Genomic DNA, 26,167 nt, shown 5'->3' with positions numbered 1-26,167 from the left:
TTAGAAGAATATCTTCAGGCACTGAAGGTCACAGAGAGAAACACTTTTCAAATTTTTGTTCAACTCAAGCATGTTTTCCTGACCCTGTCCATTCTTGGTGAAGACGCAGGATGCAATTCCACTGATATCTTCTTTACGGATGCAGTCGTAGCGCACCTAAGAATACAGAAATAGTTAGCGGTCCAAAAGTAAATTATATTCAATTAATTAGTGTAAATAGGACAATCCTACAAACTCTACCTGTGGTCGAAGACCAGGTATGTTGAAGAGATGTATGTCGCCCAGGTTGGTCAGACAGACCAGTGTGTGTTCGCTGTAGTCCTCCTGAGCTGTGGAGCTGAAGGCCACCAGGGCCACTTTCCTCACTCGACATCCTTCGTGTGCCGTCAGCTTAAACTTGGTTTTAGCGCTTACCTTTGGGAGAGAAAACACCTGCAGAGACAGCAGAGTGAACAGACTGGATTTAGAGTTGTAACAATCAGTTTTGCAGCTGACATTCAACCTATGAGTTTTAAATATTTAGGTAAAATATTTATAAGTAATGCAAAAAAATACAACAAAGGACTTCATGTGTGTTCACCTTTAGCTGTTCCTCTGAGGCAATCAGGACAGAGTGAGCAACGGTCATATCTGGTGCGATGGCAAGGTCCTGGGATGCTTCATAAGGGTCAGGTAAAGGCTTCCCCCGGCCATCCAAAACACAGATGGACACGACGGGGGCCCTGTGCATCAGCTGGATCTCCTTACCCAGGACCGCCTCGACATACACACTGCTCTCGCCTGCTCCACCGCGCTCGCACACACGCCCCGAGCCCACACCGGGTACTTCCAAAGCGTAGGCATACACACTGCCTGAGTTGGTTCCCGCCCATAGTGTGGGGCCATGATGTGTCCCTGGTGATTGGGGGAATTCAGCACTTAGTGAATGCCGTGGAAACGAAAACCTGAGAATGAGGCTGTATTGCTCCCATCAGAGTTTCACAATCACTTCATTAGCTGAACAAGTAAGTAAACACACCGTCACGTAAAAAGGTGTCGGCAAAGCAGAGACATCTGACCACTCCAGACAGCGAGTCGTCTGCTGACCGGGGCTCAATCCTTCGTTGTACCGGAGCCACATCATCCTGCTCTGCTAGAGCAGCGTTGGCCTCTTGGACCTGTACACAACACAAAGCACGAAACTGAAGTCAGTCCGGATGTTCTGCACGGCCCTCTGACCAACAACACAGGGAGACCATTTGATCGGGATGAGCAATGACAGCACAATGTCAGAAACAATGAACAAATATGCATGGTGTTTCATGTCTCGTCTTATGCTTTTCACTTTGGAAAAGACTTCCGTTTCCTAGAATGATATAGTATGTTGGTCCAATAAAAAAGTGTGATTTTTTTGATTTACAATTCTTAAGACTTTAAAAACATATCTGCACATTCGTTAGTTTAATTCAGGAACATTTTATAGTCAAATTATAATCACTTACCTTGCTGGTGGGTGTGGTGATGGTGCGTTTCTTTCCTGATACCCTGCTCTTGCGGATCCGTCTGAAGCTCTGTCTTAAGGACTTTTTCAAGGACTTAACTCTGGACAATGGGCCCTCCATTGCCAAAGAATCATTAGGGTGAAGGGTGCACCTAGGGGTAAATAAAGAGAATAGGGTGAGATCAGTTTATCTTGCCTCAATTTCACTACTGTAATATATATGTGTCATCAGTTCTGAACAGGAAGCATAAAATTCTAATGTTCAGAAAACATGAATATTAATTAATAATAATAACAGTATAACAGTAATGATAACATCAGTTTTCTTATTTTGGTAAATACACATAATAATAAGGATCAGCTTCCATTTATTTCTCAGAAATGTAAATAGCATAAATTAAAAATATCAACCTGGCCAGCACTGCATTCCTTCTGTGGTAATCAAAAAGGCCAAATCCATGACTCGTCCCAAACGAAATCAGGTTCCACTCTGCATGCAGCGCCACAGCTGTAACAGAGGCCGGGGGCAGACACTGCACTAGCACCAGTGGCTGAAAGCCCGGAGGGAAGGGAGCGGGTTTCAGACGCGGCTCTAGCCTGTCATGACCCTTCCAGGTGAAGCCTTCCCTGTCTCTCAGCAGATCCACCACAGACACATCCACCAGGTGATCCGAACGCTCATCACTCAAACCCAGAACGATTACCTGCGGAGAGATTGATAAAGGAATGAACATACACAGATAGATGAAAGTGGGGCAGAAACATATCTGCTCATTATCAACTTGCATCCATTTGATTCAGTCATATCACCATAGACAAGCAGTGGATCAGCTGGCTTCATCTCCTCCAGAGAAAATACAACATATGTCCACTTAGTTAACATGAACTGTTCTAAAGAATATAGTCGAGTATTTATTTTACTGCTGTTAGAACTGTTTTTTAACCAACAAAAATTTGTTGAATTGATTCTGAATTCCTTTCTTTCTTGTGTCAGAGTTTGCTACCACTGTAGATAGGCAGCTACATACATCTGCATGTGTGTGTGTGTGTGTGTGTGTGCGCGTACCTGTCCAGCAGTTCCAGCCACTAACAGCTTGTTGCTGTATTTGCACAGACTGATCTTTTGAATGCCGAGCCTGGGGTCGTCACTGTAGGGATCAAAACAACCAACCTACAGATAGAGACAAACAAGTTGGTATTATCCTATACCTGTAAACGTAAAGAAACTCTTTAATCAGGAATGGTTTTATTCACTAGTAGTTTGTGGACAAATCCAAGTCTCATAAATCTCTGATGTGCATTGACAATTAACAAATTCATTTTAAACAGACTGATGTGAAAATAGTTCTACACCTTCCCTTAATCTCTGCCAAATGCCAGGAGAGCCCTCAATTCCACACTCAGCAAAACATGCCTCTCACACAGTAGGGAATCCAATAGAAATCCCTCTCACATGCGAAACATCCAGGCAAAATAAAGAGTAAGAGTTTTCCTCACACACACGCACACACACACACACGCACATGCACATGCACACACACATACACACACAGACACACACACACACACACACATAAAAAGACTGGACTGATGGGTCTGGTTTTCATTACAGAGGAAAAAAGGGGGAAAGGCTCTTCATCACATATGAGGGCTGCATTCCTGAACATGCAACTCTGTTACCACAGGAGACAGGAGGAAAGGTGGGGGCAGAGACAAAGTGAAAAAGGAAAGCGAAAACGGAGAAAATAGAGAAAAGCCTGTATTAATTCAATCATGACATTAATGTTTTTGTCCATTATTGATTGATATATGTCACTGTCATCCAGTGGAATCATAAATTCCGTGTTTTGCTTTGTGACTCATCTCTGCTTCCTGTCAGCAGTCTAACCAATCCAAACTACTCAGCTAGTTTCTCTTATTGCTGGATTGTGTCGTTTAAATATATTTCTACACAGAAAACAGGCTATTAAAAGAGAATCAGTTTGTGGTTCTTTCAAAATCAAGTTTTATTAACAGGAACAATAGGGTGGGACCGCCTGAAGACCACAGAGATGAAAACAACCAGATGAGGAAATTAGGCCACAGATGTACTTTAACAGCACAGACTATGTGTGTAAAATACATTGTTCTGTTCCCCCAGCCTGTAAAATGTGATTTTGGGACCAATCTCCAGGAAAATTAGTGTTTGTACTTTGTTTTCCCTCCTCAGGTTCTCACCTTTCGAAAGGGAGGCCATTCCTCTTCCTGCTGCACGTCGGGGTCGTTGCTAGGGTCCTGTGGATCGTCGCATGGGTCACAGTCAGTGTGGAAGACATTGGCAGTGCTGAGTTTGTACAGCGGAGTAAGAGCAACACCTGATGCATCCCAGAAACGCACAGTGCCATCTTCATGTCTGTGGACACAAAACATTCAAACTTACATCAGTTTCTACTGCTAGAGATTTCAGAATGATATCACTGAGCCTCCAAGGATGAGGGTCTTGACCATTAAACAGCCACTGTGTGTTTTGATGCAAAAATGTTGTAACATACACAGCTGTAAAAAAATAAAGCAATTATTTAATGGTATTTCTGTACAAATCAGGCCTGGAGATGGCTTTGGCTGAAGAAAGCAGATCTTTGAGCTGCTACAAGGACAGGAACTGGGGTCAGATTAACCCTGCCTGACTTGCCGGGGCAAAAAAAGTATGATATTGAAAAGACTCGAAACACTTTATGTCCCCCAGGTAACATCAATAACCACATGCACTCATACAGTATCAATGATACGTTGTTTGAGAAGTCATTTCACTTTGTGTATTGAAATAAAAATGAATACACCTGCAGTGTGGGTTCAGTGTGTATGTGTTTGTGTAGCTACCCTGTCAGCAGCAGCTCTTGTTGTTTGGGTGGAGGTGCAAGGTTCTTTCCTCCACATATGGGCCAACTCTGCACAGACAAAGATTGGTGAAAATTTGAAATATTGTGAAACTCCCTCATATTAAATAAATTATATAATTCAACAGATATCATTTGTAACTCTTTGAAGTTGATCATGACCTCAGTAGCACAAATACTGTGTACACAGAAAGACACAAAACTCACAGTGTGCCTTTGGCACTATTGCTCTGCAGCAGTGCCAGTGACTCTGGTTTGGCCTCACACAGAGATGATCTAAGGGCCTACAAGTTGTGTGTCTGCATTTGGCCTACCCTGCCACTGATCAAACAGCTGATTTAATCTACAAAGCCTTTGCAAAGCTTTTAACTGCCCACACCTGCTCTTAGAGTTAACACACTACCGGCAGGCCAATGGTCACACTCCTGCCAGGTCCCTCGTAGCAGTTCAGCTGCCGGGCTGTGAGTCACGGTGTTCCTTCATCTCTATTATCTTCGACTTTCATTTTTCATTCATTCAATGTCAGAATTTGGTAAATCCACAACTTCTTCGGAATGTAATGTACATATAGAGTATAAGTAAGGCTATCACAAGAGACCTAAGAACCTTTAGGTAAAATGCACTAATGCTTAGGTTTTGAATTGACTGGATGACCCCACTGCCATATTTTGCATTTCAAAAAATTTTGTACTTAAATATTTGAAACAGTGCTTAAAAAATGGAAATTGAAAGAAAGGAAATGCCTTTGACATGCCTTTGTTTTTCTGCTATACAGATGATCATTTAAGTTTAATGATATCTTTACAATGTTTGTCACTGAAGGGAATAAATCTTTTTTTGATGTCTATGAAAGTACTGAATCATATAGCGAGAGGTAGCTCAACAAAACTAAACATTCAAAGCTGTAGAGCTATTAAATAGGATATCAAACTATCACAGTTACTTCAGCATTCTTCTCACCCCGTGTGCATTTTGTCGGCCCTGCTGTGCTTTGCCAGCGTTCACAATCCTCTCCCAAAGTTTGGGAGGTACACTGGAGATGTGGAAAGAGCAAGTGATGGCTGAGGAGTGAAGGGGAGCCAGGTAGGGAGTGGGCAGAGAGGGCCAATTAGGGGTCTGCAGGTCAATCACAACTAGTTCCTCTTCCAGTAAAACCACCAATGCAGTTGGGTCATCAAACTCTGTAGGGACAGACACAAGTTTAGATAATACTACAATTCAGATTGAACACTTGAAAGAAAGAGAAAACCTATAGATACACATACAGCTCACCTTTATTTTGCTCAATGCTGTGAATGGTGAAGAAGTCAATAACTCTGGAGGTAAAGTCAAGAGTGACGTGGTCTTTGTCTTGTTGGATGGTCAGGCAGTGACGGTCACCATAGCTGGCTCTGGGCATCCCTCCACTGTATAACAACACTGGAGACCTGAGAGGGAGGTGAACAAGTAATTGTTTGTATAGATGCCAATGTCCCCCAAAACAAGTGAACAACAACTTGTCATCTTTATTTTTAATCAATATGGAACAGTCCTGGTTTTGAATTATAAAGACAAAACTGTCACACAGTCTGGGTGAAATTTAGACCCTTTTGGTGCAACATTGCTTGAATCCAGAGTAGTTCATACTGTTTCGCATGTGCCCTATGTAGAAGATGACCAACCCTCAGTCACCACACAAAATATAAATGTATGTTGTCGATACTTGTTGAGTTTAGTGAAAGTATGTATAACTTAGCCCGTACTCCATACCAAAAAACTGATCACAAGGACACAACAGATTATCTGTCATTTTAGTGGATGAGAAGTATAAATATGAAAAGGATAAATGTAAAGATAAACAAATACATCATAGTGGAAAAACAAGACAAAATTTACTAAAAGACACCGTTTGATTTGAACTGATCATTGCTGTCAAACAGTAACAACAACAAACATACTTACCCTGTCTGTTTTGTCCTCCACAGGATCTTACTGATGGCTTTACAAGGAAATGGTCCTGTAAAAAACAATAAACACAACAAACACATTAAAGAGCTTAAAACTATTAACAATGCAACAAACTTTTGGATATTTGGAAGGAGAAGAAAGAGAAAAACTTGAGACTGACTGAGAAAAGTGTTTCAACTTTTACATCTATATTCTAAGACAAGGATATTGGATGTTTAGTTGAAGCTAACAGGACCTCTAAACTATCTCGAGAATTTGTTCAAAATAGTGGCTGCTAGCCAGCACCTAACCCACGACCCATGACTGGTCAGTATCACATACAACAAGGATGACATCACTCTGGCTTTTCTCCTGGAAATTTAAAGGTTACAGGTACTTTTATTTTAAACTTAAAATGTAATCATTTACTGATTTCTGTATTTATTACTTTGACTGAGATGTTTAGTTCAACAGTCATTTGGTTTCTAAAGGAAAGACTTTTTTTTTTTTGGTCTTGAGCTGTAAATATTATCAACCAATCAATCAGTCAGTCACAGCATGTCAGCAGTAACGGTTCATTAAACTGCCATCGTTCACCAGGCACTCGTCTTTGTGGACAATTGCCCCACCTCCAGCAGTCCTGGATGAACTGTGCATGACTCAAATAAAAAGGGGTTGTGTGTGTGTGTGTGTGTGTGTGTGTGTGTGTGTGTGTGTATGTGTGTGTGTGTGTGTATGTGTGTGTGTGTGTGTGTGTGTGTATGTGTGTGTGTGTGTGTGTGTGTGTGTGTGTGTGTGTGTGTTTCTCACCATAAGGTATGGTGGTGGACACTGGTTGATTACTGTAGGTGCTGCTGTTAGAAACAGCCCACACGGCATAACCACCATCATTATGGGAACTGACAAACAGATTTCCAGAGCGTTCCCACACCAGGCTTTCTAGTTGCTGCACGCACGTACGCACGCGCACACACACACACACACACACAAAGTTAAACAATCTTTATTAAACAGTTCTTTTTAAGAATCATTAAAAATGTATCTTCAGGAAAAAGACACATTCGTGCGCACTAGACTCTGCTCTGTAAACCATGTACCTGTTTGCCAAGGAAGAGCTGCTCGTTGTGACGGGTACTCAAATCCCATAGGACCACAAGACCCCGGCTGTAACCAACCAAAATCTTCCCTGGCTGCTGAGGATGTTCCTGAAGAGACTCCACAGGCCCCAGGGATTTCCCACATCTGTAATCATCTGGCAGGCTGGGAAAACAAAACATTAGTCATTATCCTACTGCAGGCTGTTTGAAACATGGCATGCTGTAAATTACACATCAACATTTCAGAACTATGTGAAAAGATTGACTGTGAGGGAGCCTATCATGCCGAAGAGGATGAAATTATTAATACTGAGAGATTTAAAATTAGCACATCATAATACTTTATTAATACCCAAGGGGAAATACAGCAACATAAAGCAAACATTTTGATCCAGATAATAGTCAAAGAAGACAGACTTACATATGTAGGCCACAGTACTACAATGAATGGACACAATTAAGCATGTTTGTTTCACTTTTGTGTAACAGTCCATTCTACGCCTAGGAAATACCGTGCAAGTCTTAAACTGAAGAAATTAAGCTTCATTCTAATACTGACTTTATTTTTATAACTTTTTTTTATTTTGCCATGTCTACCATTATTCAAAAAGGTACTGCATTAAAGTAAACATTTATTTTAACCAAGACATAGCACTTGTGAAGACAAGCAATGTATCAGATAGCCATTAAAGACACCTTCATGATGCTATCTCAAACCTCTGTACAGAATGAAGAGTGATCTTGTTGGAAGAATAAAAAACCAGATTCATCCTTCATTCATTTTATTTCACCTGAACTGTGTTGGGATGAGATGTAGATTTCTCTTTGCAGAGGTTCATATGTCAACATCTTCTCCCCAGGTGTTTTGTTTGGTAGATATTCTGGGTTGGCATTATATTTCAAATAAAATAAATCAAACAATGGCCAAAAACTTAACTGTGAAAAGAAAACAATAAATCAAATTGGAGATGAGACACTGGTTTTTTTAGGAAGCTATGGAATGTAGAGCAGAACACACCCTCAGAGGATCCCCTCAGCAAAAGACATGGAAAAGACAGCGAGAAGCCAACAGAAGAAAGAAGCGGAAATAGCATTGAGAGATGTGAAGAACACAAAATACAGTAGATAAAGATGGAAGAAGAGGGCATAGCAACCTTCTGGGCTTTGGCTACAGAAGAAGAAGCTACAGATCATCTCAAAAGAGATGTTCAGCACACCCTTATAACTGCTTTGGTAGTGGTCACTGAGGAAGATCCTCTCCGGAAGCACAGAGGCAGAAGCATTACCAACAAAGCATTCCATTGTGTCCATCTCTCCTTTCACAAGTATTTTTAGGGATTCCAGCATCCTGCTACTGAATCCTGGTGATCTGTGTGTGTGAGTGTGCATGTGTAGGATAGAGATTCAGCTGAAACACTTCCCCAACCGGAACACTGTGTTTTGGCAGCCTTTACAAAGCCTCACTGTCTAAAATCTTCACTTATTTACACACACACACACACACACACACACACACACACACACACACACACACACACACACACACACACACACACACACACACACACACACACACACACACACACACACACACACACACACACACACACACACACACACACACACACACACACACACACACACACACACACACACCCCTTATCAGGGGCCTTGTAAGGCCTCAGTTGTGCCTGCTTCTCTGAAGTCTGGTTAATGAGGGGTTTGGCCGACCACTCAGACAGTCACACAGGAATGAAGAAGAAACAACAGTAGCTATGTGATACACTGCCAGCATATCAACAAAGAAATGCAGAGTAAAAAGCTGTAGCGTGAAAAACAAACATAACAGGGTGAGTGTTTTGTTTGCCGATCTGTCCTCATACCACAAAACTGCAGTTTTTCTCCAAGATCCAGACTGAACTTGCACAGCGTTTCCAATAGTTCACTGATGAATACTACTCTGCATTTTTGTTGATGGGCAAGTTAAATTACCAAAGGCACCATAAAAAGTAATGAGTCTTTCGTACTTCCATTCATTGTTTTTCTGTCAGTCTTGGTATATGTCTAATTGTGGCAGCGCTTCGCTTGTGCAGTTCTACAGTATTTTGAAATGTTATTTATTACAGGGCAACGAGCTGATTGTGTAGGTCACATCGTAGAGAATTTTTGTGTCTGAAACCTTGGTTTCAACCTCTGAGTTTGTGTAAAACAAGGGTTAATGTTCAAGCTTACTTATTTAGTAGAAAAACTAAGTGTTATTCTTCATTTCAAAGCTACAAACCCCACTTCCTCCATTTCACTGACATTATGTAACTTAGAAACAGCGTGAAGAGAGATAAAAGAGCACCCAAGCAGCAAAAGCTAGTCTGGTGTTGCTGGAGTAATGTTTCACTGAGAACCCATTTCCACTACATTGTATCAGCTTTACTCTACTGCACTCAACTTTTTTCTTTTTTTTTAATGTAAAAACTATGTGGTAAAACTATGATGAGATACCATCCCATCATGGAAAAGGACCTACAGAAATGTAGCCTTTCACAGGCTGGTCAAGTAGAGTCAAGTCAGTAGTAGCTCATGGAAGTATAGGTTTAGTTAAATTTAGTAATATTCTAGCACTGGAGTACTATTCACTGAACCAGTCATCATTTTGGTGTAGGGGAATAAAATGTGTCTGTGTCCTTGTAAATTGTTGCAGTGAGTGAAATGAGAGCAGAATGCCAACAAAGTCAGTCACGACAGGCTTTAGCTAAACTACACAGTTGTAACTTCAGCAGACTGTTGTTGGTTCCTGTTTGATGTTTTTTATATCCTACAAATCAACATTTCTGTAAAGGAGCAGTTGAGTCAAAGTTAGATACCATGCAAAAAAAGTGACTGCTTTTGAGCAGAATCTCTTGGATATTTCCTGCACTGTTTTTTTTTTAAACACATCCCTCCCATATCAGCATTGAAATTGCATTTGCAGATTTACTGCACATTTGAAGTGCAATAACATTAGAAGACCCATGTCACTGACAGTAAGTGATTTGCTTATTTTAGAACCTTAAAATTTTAATTTAGCACTCCTCAGGAAAACCAAATGGTGTTTTAGTTGACTCGATAAATTGCAAGAAGACAATTTTTTAGTTTTGCAGTATGTGATACCTCTTGCTTCCTTCCTATTTACTCTGCATTCAAGAGATTTGACTGCTCTTATGTTCCCTGAACCATATTTTCCAGACCTGCTTGCACAGCTGGAGCTGTCAGCAGAGGAAACTCAGGAGTTTAGTGTTTAAAGTCTGAGACCAAGATTGAAAGAGAAAAAAATAGCAAGCGCAAAGAAAGCATTTTTAGGCATAAAACAAGGATATCCAGCTAATGATAATTTCTCAACCTTTAAGGCTTATACTATCTAATTTAATAGCTAATTTAAACAACAATCATACCTCTGTGTGACCTGATCCTGGAATAAAGTCTGGCTTTCCTTCAGAGACAGACTGGGCAACTCCAGGAAGTACACGCCTCCTCCTTCTGCTCCGATGCAGAGCAGGTCACATGACCTCAGCAAGAGGAGGACAGTCACCCGAGTGGCACTAAGATGTAGAGGAGCAGCAAGTATAAATAGAATTAGAAATTCATTCATTTTAACAAAGAAAGAATATAATACACAATGAGTTAATCCGTCAGCTGAAAGTCAACAGCCTTTCTTGTCCTACATGGAGCTCAAGCTAATTAACTCACTGGATGCCAGTGAGTTAAAGAATATGTGTTTTACATTTGAAGGAAAAAAATACAAGAAAAACTAAAATGGAATTAATAGGCTCACATATACCTGCAACTCTCAATCCCCGGTCTTCCTGGAAGGCTGTTGCTACGCAATTCCTGTAAACAGATCACGCCCTCTTTTTTAACCCCTCCCACCTCTCGCTGGGGGCTGACCACCAGCTCCCACAGGTGAATCGTGTTGTCGTCCAGCAGTGACAGAAGACGGCCCTGCCACATAGCAAGGTGAACCAAAGCATCACAAAATCAATCCAGCAACCACCTCGTTTTACATTTAGAATACAAGTGTCATTAAGCTTACCTGTCCTGGCAGGAAGTGGATTTGTGTGACAGCAGTAGTGTCTTTGTGTAGCCCTGTGAACTCCACTCCAGGGGCACCGTAGCTGCAAAGGTCAAGTCAAAGAAAGTGTAGGATGGCAAGACTAATGCTGGGTAATGTGTCATTCCGTTCAGTATCTGTCACCAGTAGTTTGTAAGCTAACATTAGCCTAAAGGGGCTCCCTGTTGCTTAGCAGCCCAGTCAGCCACTCCAAGATGTCTCTCTCACTTGTTATAGTGATATCACTCAGAACGTACTGATGTAATCTTCAACTCATATATATCAAACACTTTCAGGTTTTATCATGGCAGCCACAGAGATTCCCAGTGGCTGCCATGTATGGTTTTAAAAGCATGAATTACTGGTATATTTGGGTAGTTTGGTCAGATAGATGATGAAATGAGAGACAAAAATGTACTTGTTGTAACAATATTGGCAAGCAAAGAGGACTTCCTTAGGAGTACAAAGATTCTTCTTTTTAAATAGCGACAGAACTAAACTGACTGTGAGAACAGTTAAACAAGAATGTCTACGCTGTAAACCAGAAGAGACTCAATTATTGGAAAAATTAGAACATTACAACAAAGCTCATAACAATTACCAAACACCAGATGACGCACATGCCCAAAACCACCACTCTCAATGCACATGTGTGTGTGCGCGTATAATTACCAGCTATCTTGACAGAGACCAGGGTCCTTTATTATGAAATAAAAGCTTCATTTAAAACCGTGACACCATTGGCACGACTGTGCTTAACTGTGGTGTTGACACACTCTATTACATATATAAGCTTCTGGATGAGAGAAAAAAAGAAGAAAAATAACAGGATATTTTGAGCGCTTTCATGTTTTCGTGTTTGAGCTGTCTGTTCTACCACAATTTTTCAATTACTACACACATAGTACAAGGTAAATGATCAAGTAAATACATTTCATATCCTCCTCTTTTTGTTTTTTTTACACGTAATTGACTAGCAGACTTTCTCTTTCCTGTTTCTTATATACCCACATAATTGCATATCCTCTCCTCCCATCTTTTTTTAATGTCTAATCTCAACCAGTTAAATTCAAGAAAGAGGTCCCTTATTTGCAATTTCTCACTTTCTTTAATATTCTGGCTTTGTTTAACAGTTTATAGTTTACCGTTTGGTTCTTTGCGCTTACCTTCTAAGCCACGCCTGGCTGAATCAGCCCTTTTTTTACCCAGCGGGGGTCCAGAAAAATTTAATTCCAACATTCCTCAGCTGTCTCCTTTCTCTGCTCAGAATTCCCTCCTTCAGGTCTTGGTGACCCATTTCTTCTAACTCCTCTACGCCCAATTATGATTCTCAGGCACAGGAACATATATGCCTCTTTCTCTAAAGTTAAATCCCTTCTTATTCCCCAGAGGCCCAGTTGAGTGTTATACTGGCATTCCTTTCGTGTTGTCACTTCCTGTCCCTGAGTTTTATTCACTACAATAACATGCCTCAGACAGCTGGAGGTGGATGTGTGAGAGAAACATTCACTCATAGGTCATGAATCAACAGTACAGACAGAGATAGCCAGAGACATAAATACTAAGTTAAAGATAAATTTAGCAAAGCACAATTTGATTAAAAGTATATAGCTTTTTACTCCCTTGAAGGAAGTTACTGCACTTAGCCAAGAAATAATCCCTCGCAGCACCTCAAGACTTTTTACTTTTTGGTTTTAGCTTTTCAACGACTCCTGGGTAACGCCTTTCCCGTGTTTTCAGTCTTGCAGTTAAGTTAAATTGACCATCGTCTGCGTATGGATTCCTATTGAATGGAAGAACAACTTTTCAGCTAATTCTTGGCATCAAACTTCTAAAAAGCACCAAAAGAATGATTGGATTGAACGGACATCTGCAAAATGTGAAACAAAATGTCAAACATCCGATCGCGCAGATGATGAAAGATGATGGAAAGTACTGCTGTGCTGTCACCAGCTGTGTAAGACATCAGCTTTTTGCAAAAAGAAGATTACAATGACAGTTATCAATAAAGAAAAACAAATACTACTAAAAACTGCTGAAGACTCTCTTGATATTTGGCTGGACTGCGTCACCTTTGACAGGAAGATTCCACTGTCATCACCAATTCCAAACAATCCCCAACAAACACATGAAAACCTCTGTAAAACAAGTTAATGTACTTGGTGCTATTAGAGGGCAAGACAAAGAATAAGAAACAAGAAAAACACTCAGCTGTGGAGCACAACTCTTGATGATGTCAGGGGACAACTTGGTGGGGGATTCCCAGTGATGAGATCATCAACTCCTCACTGCGGACAGCTTTGGATAGACTTCATCTGGCTATATCCTCATTATGAGTGTGTGTTTGTGTGTTTGTTCTGAATTAAGCTCCCTTCCCCAGAGGATCTACTTACTGGCCAATATTACATGTTGTGGAGATGAGTCAGGCTAAATTCACCCCCCCTCAAAAACCACACTGGTGTGTTAGATACATAAACTAGCTAATATGCATTAATAAAAGAAATTCACGTGAACTGTGTGAAGTTACAGCCTTGCATATACACTGATTGATAATGTCACTGCTACAATAAGTTATCAGTGCAAGTCAGGCTGATAGAAATGTCATTACCTCACAGGTATTTGACAAACTGAAAGCTTAACTGTGAAATACTGATTTTGTTAAAAAAAAAAAATCTTAATTGTAAGGAGGGACTTAAAGTGCAACAGAAAATTATGGTTACATTTAATACATGTGGATAAAAAAAACATGACATGAAAAACAGCACAGCAAATTCTCAGGATGCCTCAACAGGAAGGTCAGAGTCTTCTCCCAGAGTCCAGACATGCACGAGAGAAGGGTGCAACACAAAAAGGATAAAAGCGGTCAGGTCAGTGTGCTATGAAAAGCTGGAAACACTGACTCAAACCGTTGAGTCAAAGGCCCTCGTCCACTTTAGATATGAAAACCAAAAGCTTCAGTAGAAGAAAGTCATAAAACCAGTGAGGCGATTCCAAGAATGCTCTTAAGCTGCCTAAACACTTTCAGTAGATTTGAGACAAATATTCCGGATTTTCATTTGAGACGTAAATATTGCTTTCAGTAACCCATTTCAACATGTAAAACCTAAATGTCTGAGCAAACTGTTGGATGACGATCTGAGTAACAGATCAGGGCAAAGAAACCATTCATCACCCTGCTTGTTCTGAATGACACCGGCAAAGACCTATGGAATTGCTCACGAGAGAACCCACAAATGTATACAATAGAAGCATACAGTAAGTCATAATCACTGAATCACTGTTTCTTCCTGTCGTGCTCTCTCTGACACACACACACACATACAGTTGCCCAGTGATGCAGAGAGAGAGACAGCGTTAGCGAGGATAAAGCGATTTCACGGTCTGAATACAGACAAACAGAAGGTATTGTCCTCCATGGGGACACACCAGCTACAACCAATAAACCCTCACACACACACACACACACACACACACACACACACACACACGAAGATATGGAGGGACAGGAATGACAGACCACTAGATCCTGTGATGACTGTACAAGTTGACCACACAGAAAGACAATTACATCTTAACCAGTGGACACAATTTTAATGCCAAAATTAAGAATTCAGATTAAAAAAATTTGTTTTAGTGTAATTTAGTTTAGTTTAAACTCTTAATCATTAAGGATTTATTTGCAAGCGTTTTCTCCAACTCCCTGTCTTCCTTACAGACAAAGCACCACACAATCACAAACCCCTCAGCCATCTGGCAAAAGCAGTCAACAACAAAACAGGCCAAACAACTCCACCCACCCACTGGAGAAACAATCCTGTCTCATTTGCATCCTCTGTCTCAACTAGTACCTCTCCACCTCCCCTCTCTGTCCCCTTCAATCAGCGCTTAAACTCCATGAAGATATTCATAACAGTGGAATCAGCAACATAACATTGCAACAGAACAGACCAATTTATCTCAAGCAGTATAAACATCCTCGGTCCCCAGAAAATGAGTCCATTGGGCGTTGGTGCTCCCCGGATTTTCCCTTCACACACATTCACATTCATCTTATTAGCATAAAATGAACGCAAAGTTGGTCCAGACCTCTCTTTGTATAATTTGTAATAAAGCTATTGATTTTTCAGCACCACCATTAGCTCAGAACTAGAATTCATTTGATACTTCTGCTACAAGCATTGCTACGACTAAATGTGGACCAATAGCATGGCTGTATTCAAAACACCACTATCAGAGAACAAAAAAAATGGAACTGATAAAAGTTCATAATACAACCTTGACACACCTCATAATTTTCTCAATTTTTTTTGCCTTCACTGTTCAATTCTTCTTTGTACGTGACTTGTCTCTTCCATCACTGTTGCAGATGTGTGCCGTGACATACAAATTTGGAAGTCACTGATGAACACCAGAGAGGGTCAATCTACTCGAGTCACAGCTGTCTATTCTATTAATAATATTAATACTACCGCAGCAAGTTTGTTTGGTTGATGATGAATGGAAGGACGCAAAAACAGGATATGATTGAAGCATGTTCTCAATTATCTATTAAATAAGGAATCTAGTGTGTGCAAGAAATAAGCACTTATATATGTGAACTACCTGGGAGAAAAAAAAACAGTATGTACAGTGTGATTAGCAGTGTGAAAAGTTGGCTGTTCACACTGCTAATCTAATTTAGGACCACATTTGAAAGCGGCCTGAGGCCTGTCCACACGATGAGGGATTTTTTGAAAACGCAACTTTTTAAAAATGCATCGAAAACGATTCGCGTCCACACAACAGCGTTTTCTAAAAAATCTCCGTCCACACGTAAACGCACTGGTGTATTTACGTGTGGACGGGGCCTGAACCAGAACTGACTAAATATTTGTGTTGTTCTTATAAAAAAGAAAAGCAAAAAAATACACCCAAGACATAGGAGGGAAAAATGTATAAGGGCATTTGTACTCACAGTGTGTCATAGCTATATTTCAAGCCACAATGTCTATGAAGTACATCATTTGATTTCTTTTAGCCGACTTGTTTGAAAGGTAATTTTGACAATACCATTGTGTTTTTGAAGAACATGCTGTACTATTTTCCCTTCTTCCTTTTAATTCAGTCACTCATCCTTACTAATTCAATGCTTTCAGAAATTGTTTTTTACCTTTTATCAGCTCCATTAAATGACTTGTTTATCATTTCTAAAAACAGTAGAAATTGATGAGAGCACACATACGCAAAGGACAAGCCCCTCCAGCTTACATTTATTTTATTTTTTTTTAGGGAGGAGGAGTTTTAAAAAAAAAAAATCTCACATTCACTTGCCCATTTCTCCGTTTTCTCCGTATTCTCCGGAACCCTCCCTCCTCCCAACACATGCAGCTCAAGGGAACAGATCAGTTCTGAGTTGTTCATAGGTGTGAGTGTGCGCAGGAGTGGTTGTTTGTCCTTCATGTGGCTCCGAGATGCACCAGCAATGCGTCCAAAGAGTACCTCGCCTCTCACCTATAGTCAGCTGGAATAGGCTCAAGCAACACCCGTGACCCCGAAAGTAGAAGAAGCGGCTGTAGGTGAAGACGATTATTGTTGTCTCTTCTGCAAGAAAATAGTGGATGGATGGATACATTTAGTGTGTATAAGATACGGGTGTGGAGGACTTGCAAAACCAAATACAAGGAAACAGAGCAGAGTCTCTGAGGGAGATATACAAAGCAAAAGGGAGGGGGTATTTAAAGGTCCTTCTATTCTCCATGAATATCAATGAGCTACAAGATCCAGTCATAGAACAGAATTTGAAAAAGAAATAAAACAAAAATCAAATCTTGGCGGGACTGAAAGGATGCAAAGAGTCTTGGTAGGAGGAGCGACAGAAACCAAAACACTCCAAAAAATCAGCTGTAGGAGAAAACAATCAACACTCCATACAACAGAGTCAGTCGAGTAGTCTGTGAGGGAGTAGACAGAGGGAAGGATGTAGAACGTATCTACATATTGAAAGCAAACAGCAAAACAGAGCATTTAGCATTTTCTTGACAAATCTGCCTCTAAAACAAACCAAAGGGGAGCTGAGCATAAAAACAAATTCATGAAACTTGATGTAAATACAAATCTGGCACTAATTAGTGTGGGAACAGTTAAGTAAAGGAAATTGTGTGGCCCAAACAAGCACACCGGAATTCCTGGTTTTTACCACCAACTGCAAAAATTTGTTGACACCGAGGCAGACAAGCAATTCAGGATTCTTTCACCTTAAGCAAGAGCAGCCGACAATATCCACATCTCGTCGTGAAATATGGCATAAAAGATTCATCCTCAATCTGTTTTATTATACACATTCACACTGCGAGATTGCAGTCTGAACATTTCCTGTGTTCAGAAATCATGCAAACCATTTACACCAACGAACAATGCTGGTCATCTTTGACTGAAATATGAAGAAACACTATTAGGAGATGAATACATGTCTAACAGGATATCGCACAGACAGGGGAGCTGGGGCACACCCACAGACACAAATCAAAGCTCTGCTGTGTGTAAATATTAGCTTGTTCTCTGGTTGCTGGATTGTCAATGCAAAGGTTTCATAGTCACTGAGTTTCGTTATTATTCTGCGTTGTCCAGAAAAAAAGCGTGTACATTTCCAATCTCTGTTTGGAGGTAACATAATTGCCTATATCAAGTATTCAACCAAAACTACAATAGGATCAGTGAGTCAACCCTCCTCTCCTGCTCAATAATGAGAGAAATACTAATAACCCCCAGCCTTCTTCCATTCATAATGAAAAAAAAAAGCTATGCCAGCATTAAGAACTCTGTGTTACACCAGATTATATTATATTCTGCCTTCAATATGCAAGGACTTTTGGATAAAGTGCAATCTTGCTGATCCCTCCGATGACAAAAAATTAATAATCCTATTCCTCATGATGCAAATCTAAAGGATTTGGCTTATTTAAGAGCTACAGTTCAACACTTGTTGAGCCCTTCTCTATACAGAAATCTGGCTTTTCCCCTGTAGCTAATGCATCTCTACCATTAAACTTTGTTGCCTGATGTGCTGAGCTGCAGACTTTTAATACACTCCAGACTGTGCGTATTTCTCTTCCCAAGCAACTTGGTTGGTTGACTTGGAAACCAATTCAAAAGCTTCCTTTATTAAGACTAAACTCATCAACAAAGCTCTTACTCACCCATCTGCACACACACAGGGAGGGTCAATCCAGGCCAGCCCAACATGCATTCTTCGACAGGAGACAGACTCCCAAAGAATCACCTCCCCATCCCCACATGTGACCTCTCTTCCACATGCACGTATGAAACAATACCCCCCATGCTTCCACCCCACCCCCTTGCCGAGCCCCAGCCTGTGGTCGATTGGAGAAACTCTCAGGCGTAATATGACTCTGCCTTTATAAACACAAAAAAGAATGGTAGGAGAAAAGGGAAAGATCAAGTGAGAAACTCAAGCAAGAAGCTGAAAGTGAGCACATGTGAAAAAGAGGTGCAGAGAGCAGGAGAAATCAGGCCAAGGTGGAGGGCACAAGTTCAAACTATTAAATAAAAAATATTTCTACTCCATCTTTGTAATTCAGTCAATAAACTCTACATTGAATCAGCCAAACATTCTCTGTGGTTTATTGACCTTGGCGATGCTATTAAGGCATCAGTATGTTCAGAACATAATCTGTCACCCACTGCAGTCCTGACACTACAACTACACATAAGACAATTAAAAGCAAACAACAAATGTTAGAGTCCAGCCTGTCAAACGAGAGGATTTGCTGCTTGTTTTATGTCATTCAACAAAACATTGGAGTACTAATATCCTAACATATTCCAATAAGCCATTCACAATGTTTTGGACATTTTATAGACTAACAAAAATAATGTCATGGCCACAAAAATCTGGAATTTAAAAACGTATACATTATTACAATTAATTTGATATCTCTTAAACAACATTTTTTCTGCAATGGTACTTTTCTTCAGGATTTATCTTTTGAAAATCCATTATATTTGACTCCACACTCAATCAGCACTTTTTGAGCGATAATTCCGATGTTGGCTGCTAGTCAGTAACATTGTTTTTTATCTCACATTAATTAACTTTCCATGAGGCAAAACATTCTGGATTATTACATTGGTTGCATCCGTATCACACTTTGTTGCATAACAGTTTGGGGATGACATACATGAAGTATACCTCTATAGATATTCGTGAAAGTAGAAGCCCAAATTCACAAAACTCAAAAATTATTTAAACTATTCAGGGACTAAAAGATGATCTGGATCACTACCAAAACCTAATGGATTGTTCCATGGGTCATACCCTACCATGCCAGAAAATAGCATCTGTTAATAACATCAGCAATCTTTCTAACAGACTAATAAACAAATGGTGTTCTTAAAAAGAAGCTTTACACTAAATAAAAAGAGGTAATATAATTCTTTATAAACCCTTGAACTAAAAGCCAGCTGATGCTGCACTGGGACCGTTTGGTGGGTCCTGATATCAAGAATGGAAACCACTGAACTGATGCAAGGCCAGTTTACAACAACAATCTACACGTCTTTATATTCCTGCAACATAATTCTTCTTATATTCCTGACTGCTGGATTTTACAGGCATTCTTCAAGGAATACATGTACCTACATTCCACAAAATTCCAACAGCAGCCGGGACCCTATTAAGAACAGCTGGATGATAGATAAGATGAAGATGACAAAGAAGATCGTCTGAGCTTTGCATTATCGGTCACTTTGTTCTAGCAGTGTTACTTACTAAGTGGAGTTATTTCACCCTTTTTTCCATCTCTTTTACACTCCCTTGTCGTTACTGTCTCATTTTATCTCCATCTCTCCCCTCCTCCATTTCTCCCACCATCTATCTCCCTCCGAGGTACAAGTGCCTGGCACCACCAGTCTCTCTGTCTCTGAAAGAGTCGATTCTCCAGGCTGATGCATCTGCACACAGACACAGCCAGTCTCCCTCACACCCTGATAAACATGCACATACTGATGAAGTAACGATAAATTGTCTACTAGGAGCATATCCTCAGATTCAACCACTGGACTCATATGATTACAAATGAAATATAGAAGACAAAAAAGAAACTAACAAACATCCATGTGCTTAAGATTCTGAAGATGACAATGCTTGACCAATGCAGAATAATGTAGAACAACAAAGCAGCAGACTGAAATTAGATGTTAGCCTGTTATTTATTACAGTGCAGTGCTAACAGAGACGGCCGAGACAGATAAAATGTCACAGTGTTGTGTCAGGCGGATATTGCACAAGCTTCAAGGCTGCTGGAACTTTTGACACAACTGATGCGCCGAGCCAAATTATGGTTTTGCCACGATGCATCTTGTGAGCCAAACATACTCATTTTCAGAGCAGCTTCCCTCAGCCCATCCCAACAAACTGTTGCTGAAACAACCAATCTTACACCATCATTGACCCAATAGGATGGAGAATCAAAAAGGCTTTTACCATTTACCTTATTCTGGTCCTCGAATAAAAAAATAATTTGCCAACAATGTTTGTAATGATGTTTTGTCTTATCACAGGTCTTGCAAACAGTTCTAGTGTACTTTAACAGCAGTGAACTGGAAGTGGTGACAGCAGATAGCTGAGTAAAGTAGGGCAAGAGCACAAGTGGTAACCAACCCCTACTTTGACCATGTTATCTAAGCCACAGACAATAAATACCCTGAAATTCAGTGAATTTGAAAAGTCAACTGTGTTAAGAAAATTTGCTGACCCTATTCAGCAAGTACAGTAAGCCAGACAGTAACGGAGTCAGTGCACGGGTGATGTTTAATGTTTCCCTTTAGAATAAGAAAGGCGAAACAAGGGGATTGCTTGCCAAAATACAAATAAATAGCCACAACTATGAAAATAGACCCCGTCAGAGAAAAATGACTAAAACCTTCCTCATACAGTATATCAGTGCAGACAGGATTAACAGGCCCAGTTTTCTTTACTTCAGTGAGACAGCGCATCTATCTAGAGCACACCCAACAATACTAAAATGATGTTGAATAAACAGTTATGGCACAGATACCTCAGATAAGTGGTTTCAGAACAGTAGGAAATCCCAATGAGGCATCATCAGAGCAGGAAAACCCATGGATCTCTAAAAATGCCAGCATAAACCTTAACTTGCGAACAAAAAACAAAAAAAAACCACATAACAATAAGCATAGAACAGTAAGGACCTTTGTGCAAATGTTTAAAATAAAATACCCTTAAAACCAGATTTTATACCAAAGAACACAACTTTAAAAGAGCTAGACAGGTGAATCAAAACGAAAGCGGGAACTCACATTGCAGAACTGGACTACAGATAAGTACAGATTAACAGAGCAAACTTCACATCTCTCAGGATTTTTCAGATACCTTTTGTCATGAAAGTCATAACCAGCTAGATCATGTATTGTATAATTAGGCGTAGATAGCAGGTCTATAATCTTTACAGTTTTTGACAACGCCATATATGAAGATACATGATTTAATGAAGTTGTGTACATTTTACATACTGTATAGCCGTGTTGTTATTGGTGTAAGCCGTTTTAGGATTCCACAAATATGGACTGAATGCAAACTCATTCGCTGTCGGAACAACAGTATACTTAGTTTTAAATATATGGCATGCAGACGATTTATTGTTTCAAAATGACTGTGCTGGTAAATTTGGATTTATACAGTTGGTCATTTGAAAATCTCTGCTTATGGTCGAGCCTCTCTGTGACTTTGACAACAGATTTTTGGTGCATGATGCATGAGCTCATTGATAGAAAGGATACACTTTGATAGCTCCTGACTTTGTGCCGATGGCCATAAGTTGCAGCTTCGGGTCAAAGGCCAAAGCACTGGGTTGATGGGGGAACCCATGCTCCACAGTCTATGACAAAAACAGAGTCAAGGAGTGAGAAAGATTAAAAAATCAACAGATGATACAAGAAGACAAAGGTGTGTGTGTGTGTGTGTGTGTGTGTGTGTGTGTGTGTGTGTGTGTGTGTGTGTGTGTGTTTGTGTGGTCAGTGAGGTGTCTCAAAGGGAAAACACCCTTCATAAAGTTAGAGGAAAGCTTTTAAGAAGCCCTTATGGCAGTGACAGTGCTTTATTAAAATACTCTACAGACTACAGTAAAGAGGATGAATATAAAGTCACAGTTTTTCCTCTTCTTCATGTTGGAAGAAGACAGCTGTGAAAACATTTAAAACAGAACAGACACTTTATTTAAGAGCTAGAGTTGTCAACAGTGTATTTAAAAAATCAAATCTCTTCTCTGAAAAGTTCTGAAAGTATTTTTTGAGTTTGGAACTCAGATATGAGATACAGCATTGACCTTTAGTTATTCTATGCAGTAATCTGTTCTCAGATAATCGGTGAACACAACAGTGGAGGTGACATTCCTTTGGACAGACCACCTCTATGATAGTTGTGGCAGCTGGTACCGAACCTTTAACAAAAACATGTCACATTGCGACAAACAGTTTATGGACTTCAGTCGAGCAGTATCATTCAGTTCTCCTTATACTGTAAAAAAGGATTTACTGACATACTGAAATATAATTTAATGTGAAGCTGTAAAGGGAAGTGAATTCATTTTCAATATTAAAGGAAAAATGACAATTTTGTTTGCTCCAGGTATTCAAATAAGATAATATGGTGTTATTTCCTATAGATGATTAAATAAAAACTGTTCCTTTTTTTTTACCAAATAAACAATTCAAGAAAATGACAGGGTATGAATTAACATATCAAAACAAGGCAAAGTGTACAATCAGTCAGTCAGGTATTCTTTCTTAACCTGGACCATATTTCCACTAATTTTTGAAATGTACAAAGGCGAACAATTCATGATGAGGAAACTGAACAACAATGCCATGTCTCTGGCCTCAGGGTCATAGCAGTCCCGGGTGAGAAAACTGTAGCCCTACATTTCCTACATTACCTACTATTCTCTGTGAGCAGTTGTCACCAACCTTTTTTACACCTCTGACTGTTTTAATGGAAGACAATATTTTCACAAATAGGCCTTTTAGGTGTGGCAGATAAATACAACAAAATAAACAACCATCATAAAACTTTTACTGTATTTTTTCCCCCTTGAAGTCATAGCTCTTCTTCTGTCCTTTCACTAGCTCTTTCATCCTGCACAAAGAAACTTTCCAGACATTTGTTGTTGGTTTTGCTAGCTTGGAAATTTCATTTTAGCGATAACGTATTCTGTTTCCCCGGCAGGAGCGGCCCCTTTAAGAAGGTAGGCATGTGACCGAGGAAAGCATCTTGACATGCGTATGGAGTGAATCATAGACAGATGTGGAGGAGAGAATTGATAAATCAATTCAAATTATTCTTATTCTGCATTATGTTAGGCATTTATTGGTGTCTAATCCATATTACCACCTCCAAAAATGGTAATATGGATTACCATCTTTGGAGGTAATCCATATTACCATCACAATCCAGATCATAATCTCTCAAAACCTGATTATGATCTGGATTGCGATCCAGAGTGAAATATATTGAGTTGTCCATGCCAGAATATTTTACTTTGATCAACTCATTTTGCTTCATGACACTGACTAAATGTTTTTAAAAACATTATCCTATCTCACACGCTAACAGTTATCCAGAATTCACATGCATATCTGTGATCTATTATAATCCTGCAGACTATTGTTCACTTAATATAATCCAGTTTGGTCATTCCTGCTCTGCTTTTTGGGCAATGACACAGCACACTCCTTATCTGAGTTCATGACCACAGCGGTACACAGCCAGCTTCTCTTTGCACAGTAATGTACTGCGAACATGAGCAGCATGCATGTCCACTCTGTTGTCCCAGCTCTCAGGGGTCAAGGTGAAAACATGCAGCTCACTGAAAGTGGATCTCAGCTGTGAGAAAGGGGGTCAAGGCTGAACCTGGGATTCATGAAGATGAGGTTTACTGCACAAGAAGTGGTTGTTAACAGAATGAAACCTGACACTAACATTGAGAGGGGTGCAACTGTCACCACACTGACAGCCATCTTGATCAATATCTGAAGAAATATGGGTCACACGGCACTCACATGAAGCACCACAACTATTTTTGTTAATGTCGAGGTCTGATCATCCCCATCACTGACAAAATCTGGCTTTGCTGGTTCACGACACATATTAATTCGGGTTCACGTTACGAAGACACGTTCCCGTGTTCTTGTTGCGGGGTTCTGGTTCACTTTGACCGTGGGCCTCGTTTGGGTGAAAGCCAATTAACGTGTCCTAATATGAGATGCACCCCCCCCCCCCACACACACACACACACACACACACAGCGGCCAAATCTGAGCAGCAGTTCACAGCTCATAACTGCAATGTAATAGTAGCTGGAGACCAACACAAAACAGCAACAGAGGAGGATTTGAATATCTGTCCCGCTTTAAGATAGACAGTTCTGGGGTGCAGTTAAAGAAAGGAGGTGGAAACCCTCTCCCTCCCTCTCCTCCGTCCCGTTACTTTACCTTGTTGAAGGAGAACAGCTCCTGCTTAATCTTCTCTCTCTGAGGGTCGGTGCCCTGCCGACGAAACCTAAACTTCATCATCTTTAGGCTGGGAAGGGGGTGAGGCTGCTGGGGGACGGAGAGGCGGTGAGGTGTAGTCGGACAATGCTAAGCTAGCTATTCGACTAGCCCATGCAGACTGAAAGCGGGGCTGCGACGCTACCGCTGCTGCGGGTTGCGGCTCTCCCTCTCTCCCTCTTGGTGCTGTTTAGGTCGCGCTGGGTTTGACCACAACCCCCTCCTCCTCCCGGTTCACACGGACCCAGATGTTGTTAACCAATAAGAGCTTGGAAATCTGCAAGCATTCACTCAGAAACGCCCACACAGCCAAGTGCTCGAGATAGAGGGATGCTTGGTTTGAGACAAAGAGCGTGCCGACTTACAAGTTTGAATTACAAAAAGGACAATGGATCAGAAAACGGTGAGTTCTTTTGAACAAATTTAACTAACCAACAGTTAAAGTCAGAAAGAGTTAATTAAGAAAGGGCAGGCGAACTTGTTCTCCTAATGTTGAAAAATCGTAAACATTTTATGACTGTAATTATAGCTGATTAGTTTTGGGTTATGTTTATGATTGATTTTTTTTATATTTCTTGCAAAGCGTCTGGTTTCGTCCTTCAAAGTAAACGTCGGGTCTGATATGTTAAATTGCATGCCTTTCTTTCAGTAAACAACACCGTGTATAATTATTGTATATTCATTGCATGAATTTAACTTCAATTTTATCTTTCTTATTCATACATTTAAACTGCTTGGTCCGTGAAATTGGTTTTCCAAGTATACGTTCTTTTTTTAAAAAGTCACACTTCTTTTTGGCTGCAAACTTTAATGTGTAATTACCACATCTATGAATTATTTACAAAATGTTCTATAAAATGTATATAAATAATGATAGTAATTTCGATTAGTGCAATTTGTTTAGTGATGCGGCTGTATCTTTGTGTCAAAATGTGCCTTTCCTAAATATAGTTTCACTGAAATGTTTTCAATTCATGACAGAAAAGATAATATTAACAACTGAATTTGAGCTTAATCCTGGGGAAGCTTTTCCCTTATAAATTGTAATGCAATTGTAAGGTCTGACACATTCTATTCCTTACTTTGAAGTTTAGTCACATTTATATATCAAGTCTGGGGTATGTTTGTGTGTTCAATCATGTAT

General features: G+C 40.1%; 2 protein-coding genes across 4 annotated transcripts in view; both read right to left on the bottom strand.

Annotated features, from left to right (window-relative positions):
* llgl1 (LLGL scribble cell polarity complex component 1) overlaps positions 1-25,205 on the bottom strand; it is a 31,135-nt gene extending 5,930 nt beyond the window's left edge. For 2 of the 3 annotated variants that reach the window (XM_068337472.1, XM_068337473.1), the window contains exons 1-19: positions 24,967-25,204; positions 22,258-22,355; positions 11,443-11,524; positions 11,191-11,351; positions 10,805-10,951; positions 7,380-7,542; positions 7,093-7,228; positions 6,298-6,352; positions 5,629-5,783; positions 5,317-5,537; positions 4,340-4,407; positions 3,698-3,872; positions 2,547-2,651; positions 1,892-2,184; positions 1,482-1,632; positions 1,019-1,157; positions 581-894; positions 241-432; positions 84-156 (exon numbers count right to left, since the gene is read on the bottom strand). In XM_068337472.1, the coding sequence (XP_068193573.1) occupies positions 84-156; positions 241-432; positions 581-894; positions 1,019-1,157; positions 1,482-1,632; positions 1,892-2,184; positions 2,547-2,651; positions 3,698-3,872; positions 4,340-4,407; positions 5,317-5,537; positions 5,629-5,783; positions 6,298-6,352; positions 7,093-7,228; positions 7,380-7,542; positions 10,805-10,951; positions 11,191-11,351; positions 11,443-11,524; positions 22,258-22,355; positions 24,967-25,047 (2,809 nt within the window). In that variant the 5' untranslated portion in view covers positions 25,048-25,204. Of the gene's footprint in view, positions 1-83; positions 157-240; positions 433-580; positions 895-1,018; positions 1,158-1,481; positions 1,633-1,891; positions 2,185-2,546; positions 2,652-3,697; positions 3,873-4,339; positions 4,408-5,316; positions 5,538-5,628; positions 5,784-6,297; positions 6,353-7,092; positions 7,229-7,379; positions 7,543-10,804; positions 10,952-11,190; positions 11,352-11,442; positions 11,525-22,257; positions 22,356-24,966 lie in introns of all 3 variants that reach the window. The other variant, XM_068337474.1, reaches the window with a different exon arrangement.
* Positions 25,206-25,910: 705 nt separating this feature from the next.
* The window catches only part of myo15aa (myosin XVAa), a 28,646-nt gene continuing 28,389 nt past the window's right edge, over positions 25,911-26,167 (bottom strand). Inside the window, exon 65 of the mRNA XM_068337470.1 lies at positions 25,911-26,167. This exon is cut by the window's right edge and continues 303 nt beyond it. The gene's annotated coding sequence lies outside the window, so the exon portion shown is untranslated.

Source organism: Antennarius striatus, chromosome 16 (assembly GCF_040054535.1).
Source record: "Antennarius striatus isolate MH-2024 chromosome 16, ASM4005453v1, whole genome shotgun sequence".
In the NCBI taxonomy this organism is placed as follows: domain Eukaryota; kingdom Metazoa; phylum Chordata; class Actinopteri; order Lophiiformes; family Antennariidae; genus Antennarius; species Antennarius striatus.
Note: the sequence above shows the minus strand (reverse complement) of the source record. Positions and strands in the feature narration are given on the sequence as shown.